The sequence below is a fragment of the Coturnix japonica genome, chromosome 23 (assembly GCF_001577835.2).
Source record: "Coturnix japonica isolate 7356 chromosome 23, Coturnix japonica 2.1, whole genome shotgun sequence".
In the NCBI taxonomy this organism is placed as follows: domain Eukaryota; kingdom Metazoa; phylum Chordata; class Aves; order Galliformes; family Phasianidae; genus Coturnix; species Coturnix japonica.
In genome coordinates this window covers 4,594,999-4,601,771 of record NC_029538.1, presented here as the reverse complement: position 1 = coordinate 4,601,771, position 6,773 = coordinate 4,594,999, and the positions used below count along the sequence as shown (strand labels likewise).

Sequence of the window (6,773 nt, the reverse complement as noted above, 5' to 3'; positions counted from 1 at the left end):
AGTCCAGGCAGCTCGTGCACGGATAGAGCCGTGCCTGGTCCGACACCCGAGCCGCCCGTTGCCTGGTTATGTCCACAAAACAGCCGGGCTGATCCTCTTACCAGGAACAGCTGAGCGCAGCCCTGCGCCTCCCGGGTACCCCAGCAGGGTTTGCTGCACGCCTGACCCGCGGGTCCCTCTGCCTGGCAGATGCAGATGGAGATGTCTTTTTTATCTGCACAACTTGTCCGAATGGGCAGCATTCCTGCCCTGGTGAGTCAAAAGCCTCATTGCGAAGAGAGGAGTTTCATGGAAGGAAAAAAAGGTGCACTGAGCTGAAAAAAGCAACAGGGTCAGAAAAAAAAGAGCAAGCACCCAAATCTTCCCTTTCCTTTTAAAGCTCTGCTCCCCCCACATTGCGTGCTGGCAGGCCGGGCCACGGACACGAGCAGTTATTTTAAACCAAGCAGTGCTGAAGGTGACGGCGTTGGGGACGTGGGGACGAGGTGCCATTTGGGGATGTTGCAAGCAGAGCTGAGCGTTGCTGGGCGGTTTCGGGGCACGTAAGCTGGCAACTTCCTGAGCTGTGAGCGCCGACTTCCTGAGCGGGCACGGCCAGGGTGGAGGTAGGAGGAATTTTGCTTTAATTGATGCATAAACTTTGCTTTAATCGGTCGCTTCTGCCCTTCTCCTCCTCCAGTCACAAGCTGGGGGCTGCCAGGGCCGCAACCCAGCAGCCACAATGCGCCCCTGGGCTGCTGCATGCACGGCAGTGCTGCAGTGTGAGTGGAATGTACTCCAGGTGTAAATGGATGCTGATAGTAGTGCCCCATGGGGGGGGTAAGATGCTGTGGGCTGGAGGAGTGGAGGTAGGTGGGCAGAGATGGAACCTCCCAACCCCAGGCAGCACCACTGGAGTGGTGAGATGCCACCATTCCACGCCCAAAGGGAGAGCAGAAAAAGGGTATGGAAATATGGGCAGCAAAGTGGGGGCTGCGCTCTGTGGGTACCATCGTGTTGGTAGGGGCAGCCCCCGTCACACAGAGAGCCACCAGGGTGCTGGTATCCATGTGCTCCATGCACAGGATCAGGCCACGCCAAATAATGGCCACATTCTGTGTCCTCGCCGTGTCCCTTCCAGCCACCACTGCAAGGTGCACAACCCAGCCCAGGGACCCCGGTGTCCTCGTCACAGCCCACGCCCTGCCCAGCATCCAGCAGGACTGGACTGGAGGCTGCACGAAGGGGCACCCTCAGCAAATCAGTCCTTCATGGACCCCCGGTGGGCTGGGGGCACAGGGGATGCTGCGGGGCTGCAGCCAGCCTGAAGGTTTCACTGCCAGGGATGCAGGCATGGCCCTCCCCGCCCTCCTCCTTCTCCTCCTCCTCCTCCTCCTCCTCTTCCCGGGGCGGAGGGCGGCAGTACCCGCAGCTGGCGCTGCAGCGGGTGAAGCGGCTGCCGGGGAGTCTGATTTCCAGCGCCGTGTATTAATAACCCCCACCCGCCCCATGCTAAGCCCATGTGCAGCGCAGTGCAGGGGGCACCGGGATCCGGGAGAGCAAGGTACGAGCCGGCCCTTGGGGAGATGTGGGGGGAGAGGGGCAGGGGGGTGGGGTACGAGCCTCTCAAGGGGTTGGGGGGTGAGGTTCAGCCCCCGGGGAGCATCGCGGGCACACAGAATGGGGCCGAGGGGGGTGGGGAGGGGGAGCACAACCCGTAGGCGCAGAGCGGTCGCTAAGTTTGATAAATCAATGCTGGCAGCAGGGGAGGGAGGGGGGGGTAGAGACAGGCGGGGGGGGGCACGGCAAAGCTCGCACAGCCCTCTCCCCACCTTTCCCCGCACTCCTCAGCTCTGGCGGTTGGGTCCGAGCTGCGATGTGTCAGCGCTGCAGAAAACTGCCTTATTAGGAGAGAAAGGACCGGTGAAAATCAGCGCTTTCCGTAAAGCCGCTGGGCGAGCCGGGGGCCGCTGGGTGCCAGGCTGCACTCATTCCTTAGGGGATGATGAGACATGAGCTCAGCCCGCGGGGCCGGGAGGTGAGAGCATCCCCCCGCCCCCCACTGCAGGAGAAGCCCCCAGCGGCACCAGGGCCGAGCGCTGCTCCCTGCCCTCCAACAGCGCCCGGGAGCGTGTGATGGGAGCGCTGAGCAGCGGCAGCGCCCGGTGCCCACCCAGGAGTAACGCCCGGCTCGGATGACACGGCAAAGCCAGAGACCGAGGGCTCTGCCGTGCTGCGCTCCGTCCGCAGGCAGCGCTGAGCCCGCTGCACCCAGCAGCGCATTCCCGTGCCGTGAGGTTATGCCACAGAGCTGGGAAGTGGGCGCTGCACTGGCCATGGCTCACCGGGCGTGTGGTGTGAGCTGCCACGCTCCCATCCCTGCAGATCCGTGCACCATTACAGGGACGTGGTTGCTGCTCTCATTCTGTCACTGTCACTTTAGGATGGCTTTGCTCCTTCGTTTTGGCCTGTGTCCTCAGGGCAGGCAGGGAGGGATGGACCCTGTCCCACCGCCCGCTGACGTGTCCCTTCTCCTTCACAGGGACCTGATGGCAGAACCAGAGCCCCCTCCAGAACCGCTGCCAGATGAAGCAGGAGCAGACCCAGCCATGCACCCCGGGGCTCCGCGCAGCCCAACAGACCCAGTGCCAGGCCCGGGGGCTGCTCCTGCCATGGCTGCCTGTGGGGAGCTGCAGGAAGGTGTTGGGGACACGGCCATGAAGCTCCCCATGGCAGGGGCACTGCTGGGTGAGGAGACGGCTGGAACAGAGACACTACGGGAGGTGGATGCAGCAGGAATCCCACTGAACTCAGAAACAGATGAACAGATCCTTCTGGATGTGGAAGCTGGTGGGACAGGAATCCCACTGGATGTGGATGGGGCAGGAATCCCATTGGATGTAGAAGATGAAGTAGGGATCCCTCTGGATGTGGATGCTGATGGAACAGGGACACTTCTGGATGCTGATGGAGCAGGACTCCCACTGGATGTGGAAGCAGAAGGATTAGGGATCCTGCTGGATATGGATGCCGCCGTGGCAGGGCTCCTGCTGGATATGGATGGGGCAGGAATCCCACTGCACGTGGATGGGGCAGAGATCCCGCTGGATGCAGTCAGGGCAGGGATCCCATTGGCCATGGACACGGATGGGGCAGGAATCCCGCCGGGAGCAGCGGGGTCAGGGGTCCCACAGGACATGGATGCGGAGGGGGCAGGAACCCCGCAGGCCACAGAGGGCACGGAGCGGCCGTGCCTCAGCCTGGAGGAGCTGGGCGAGTATTTCCAGGAGTGCATCGAGGCGGTGGAGCAGCTGGAGAAGGAGCGCGACGCTCTGATCGAGGAGCTGACGCAGCTGCGCGAGCCGGCGCTGCAGGACATCCGCCATGCCCACCAGGAGATCCAGGCCGCCTGCCGGCTGCTGGCCAAGGTGGAGCTGGAGCGGGACAACCTGAGGGACGAGATCCGTCAGATCAAGCAGAAGCTCTTCAAGGTGACCAAGGAGTGCGTGGCCTGCCAGTACCAGCTGGAGAGCCGCCGCCACGACCTCTCGCAGCACGCGGCGTATCGGGATGAGCTGGAGAGCCAGGCTGGGCGGCTGTCGGGAGAGCTGAGCCGCCTGCGGGAGAGCTGTGAGAAGGAGAAGGAGGCCCTGAGGCAGCGCCTGGAGGCCCCGCCGTGCCGCCAGGACCCACAGTACCTGCAGGAGAGCCGGCGGCTGTCGACTGAGTTTGAGAGCTTGGTGACGCGGAGCCGCCGCGGCCTGGAGGAGCACTATGAGCCACAGCTGCTGCGGCTGCTGGAGAGGCGCGAGGCAGGGACACGGGCACTGCAGGAGCTGCAGGGAGAGGTGCAGGGCATGAAGGAGGCCCTGCGGCCCTTGCAGGGGGAGGTGAGCCGGCTGCGGCTGCAGAACAGGAGCCTGGAGGAGCAGATCGTGCTGGTCAAGCAGAAGCGCGATGAGGAGGTCGGGCAGTACAGGGTATGTGCACAGTGATCCCTATCTGCAGGTACTGCCAACACGGGGGGCAGAGGTCTGGTCCATAGGGCCCAGGTGGAGCAGGGAGAGTGGGGAGGTGACATCACCCTGTGGGTTCTGTTTAAGGCACTTTTCTCCCTGAGGATTTACTCTGTGCCTCCGGATGAGCCCCGAAGGCTGCAGCTCAGTGACTCAGCAGCGCTGCGCCCTGCCGGGATGCTCACTGTGCAGCCCACTGTGCACAGTGAGCTTTGGGAAGGGCTCCATGCAGCAGCTGCTGCCTCCAGCCAGCAACACGCAGAGGCACCAAGGAACCCCGGGGACAGAGAGGAGGTGCAGTGCTGCGCCAGCCCCACGGCTCCACATCAGACGAAGCAGAGCTCAGGTGCTGTAACAGAGCCGTGGGGCCGTGCCAGGCCTCCCCATGGCACCTCATGCCGGGAGAAAGCACAATTCAATATCTACAAGAGCCCTTTTGGCAGGGCAGCCCCACCATCCATCTCCAGCATTCCCGGCTGTCGCTGCCTCTGCCCACAGCCAACATCATCCCTGCTCTGCCTCAGCCAGCTCCCCGCAGGCACTGCTGTGCTGCACCACTGGGGCTGGGACCCTCCCTGGCTGCTGCGGTGCAGCTCAGGGGGCTCAGGGCCCACCTCACTCAGACCCACAGAGCCTGCTGTTCATGCCTCTCCATTCCCTTGTTGATCCACTTAAGTATTTTAGATCATACAGTGCTGACAGCCTTTCAAACACACACCCAGTAGTGTGAGGGACAAACCCACCAGCAGGGAAGGTGAAGCACAACTGCACACAGCCCTGGTGGGGAAGCAGAGGTTTTCTGCAGGGGTTTCTTAAGACCAACGCTGAGTAGGGCAAAGCTTCCCACATAACCGGGTTCTGTCTTCACCCCAGGAGCAGGTGGAGGAGCTGGAGGACAGGCTGAAGGAGCTGAAGAACAGCGTGCAGCTCCAGCAGCGCAAGAACCAGGAGCTGGAGGAGCTGCGGAGCAGCCTGCACCACGAGCTGTCCATCTACAAGTCAGTGTCTGCTCTGTGCACGCCGTCCTGCCCGGGCTCAGGCTGCAGTGGTAGAGCTGTGGAAACTGCAGAGGCTTTGCCATGCTGCTGTGTCATGGAAAGTTGTGCACGGAGTGGAAGCAGGGGCTGCTGTCCAAGGGGCAGGAGCAGCTACTTGAACAAATAGACACTATTTCCTTAGGAACAGCGGAGGGGAGTTGGGCTCTCGGTTGGAGAAGCTCTGCTGCATGTTTTTATCTGAGGGAACAACCTTCTGCTCCTCGCTCTGTGCTGCTGCTTCCACTCGGGGCTTCTCTACCACATTTAAAGCCCCAGAGCACACCCACGAGTCTGTGGACTATTTTACCCACCAAACTGTGCTGCTACATCAGCCCACATCTCAGCACTTCATGCTCCTAAATATTTTCTGCAGCTTTAACGCTACCATTGAGTTCCATTCTCACCTTCCCCACTCAGACTCCCCCACCCCAACAAGTGCAGCTCTTCCCTCCATGCTGGAGCCCAGGGAAGAGCCGACCATCCCGTGTTGGTACAACACCTCGTTGGTGCAATATTTATTACTGAGAGTCGCTGCAGCATCTCTGCTGTGTGGGGTCTGTGTGAAGCAGGGGGTGCAGGGGCTGACGTTGACCCGCAAGTGCAGCCGTGGCCTCAACACCCAGAGAGCTACAAATTGCCATCTCTGGAAGCAATAGCGCTTCAGGCTTCTTCAATGTCAGCTCAGGTCCTCGAGTTTCACTTTCGGACCTGGGGGTGGAGCACAGTTGTGCTCAGAGCTGCCTCCTCCTGCGCCCCGCAATCACAGCCTCCTCCTGCCATGGCTGCGATCACGTTCCCTGCTGTCAGAGCTGCTGTCCGTGCCAAGGGCTGGCTGCAGTGTGTGCGCTCAGTGCCACGCACGGAGCCAATTTTAGCAGCACCTAATTGCTTTTCCTTCACACTGGGAAAAAGAAAGGTTTTTTTTTCACCGGTTTGTTCCACACATCCCATATTTAGTATCCGAAATTCTCCTAAATTCTCTTTCTACCCATACAGGGGCTGCTTAGAAATCTACGGCCACCTCTGCAAACCAGAAGAGAAGCCAGACCAGGAATGTTGAGCTGAGATTTCCTGCTCACCAAAGGGAGCGATGGAACCTGCAGGGACGGCTCCTCAGCTGCAGCTCTTCTACTGAGCTGCTTTTCCACACACGAGCAGACAAAATGGAGCTTGTGCTGAACAGACATGGCTGCAGAACCACACGTGTGTGCTGTGCTGTGTTTGGAAAAGCTCTCTTGCCCCGTTGCACAGATAGAGCGTATAAACCTGCCTGGGAAGGACCGTGATGGGGCTGAATGCTGCTGTTTGCCTCCAGAAGTGTTTCCTGCAGTGCCTGCTGTATTGCCATTCGCTCCCACGGCCACAGAAACTGAAGCCTGTGGATAAAAGGTTTCCCACTTTATAGTCTCACACTGAAAATAAAGGTCAGTTGAAGGATCTTTTTATTTCTCAAAGCCGTGTGTCAAAGAAAAATAAGCTTGTGTGTCAAATGGGGGCTGGGGAGGCACCCAAACGTTCACGCTTAATAAAATACAGAGAACAAACAAACAGCCACTGCTGTTCTGTGAGGGCTGGAGGCAGACCCAGGATGGAGGAGACCCAGGATGGAGGAAGGCACCAAGCCCACTGCATCCAACAGCAAAGCATGCAGCAGCACCCAACCCCTCACAGCACAGACTCCTCTTTCTCCTCCCCCTCTCTGCTTCCTCAAAGGCGATGGCTCACCCTCATGGAAACATCT

The 6,773-nt window shown here is 60.3% G+C and overlaps 1 protein-coding gene across 2 annotated transcripts; it reads left to right on the top strand.

Annotated features, from left to right (window-relative positions):
• The first annotated feature begins 450 nt into the window (after positions 1–450).
• On the top strand, positions 451–6,486 carry SYNC (syncoilin, intermediate filament protein). Of its 2 annotated transcripts, none has more exons than XM_015883297.2 (4): positions 451–605; positions 2,522–3,959; positions 4,869–4,993; positions 6,029–6,486. In XM_015883297.2, exons 2-4 carry the CDS (start codon positions 2,529–2,531, stop codon positions 6,090–6,092), a joined length of 1,620 nt encoding a protein of 539 aa, XP_015738783.1. In that variant the 5' UTR covers positions 451–605; positions 2,522–2,528; the 3' UTR covers positions 6,093–6,486. The 2 variants fall into 2 exon arrangements, with proteins under 2 accessions (XP_015738783.1, XP_015738781.1); XM_015883295.2 differs by lacking the exon at positions 451–605 and adding an exon at positions 1,372–1,543.
• The last annotated feature ends 287 nt before the right edge of the window (positions 6,487–6,773 follow it).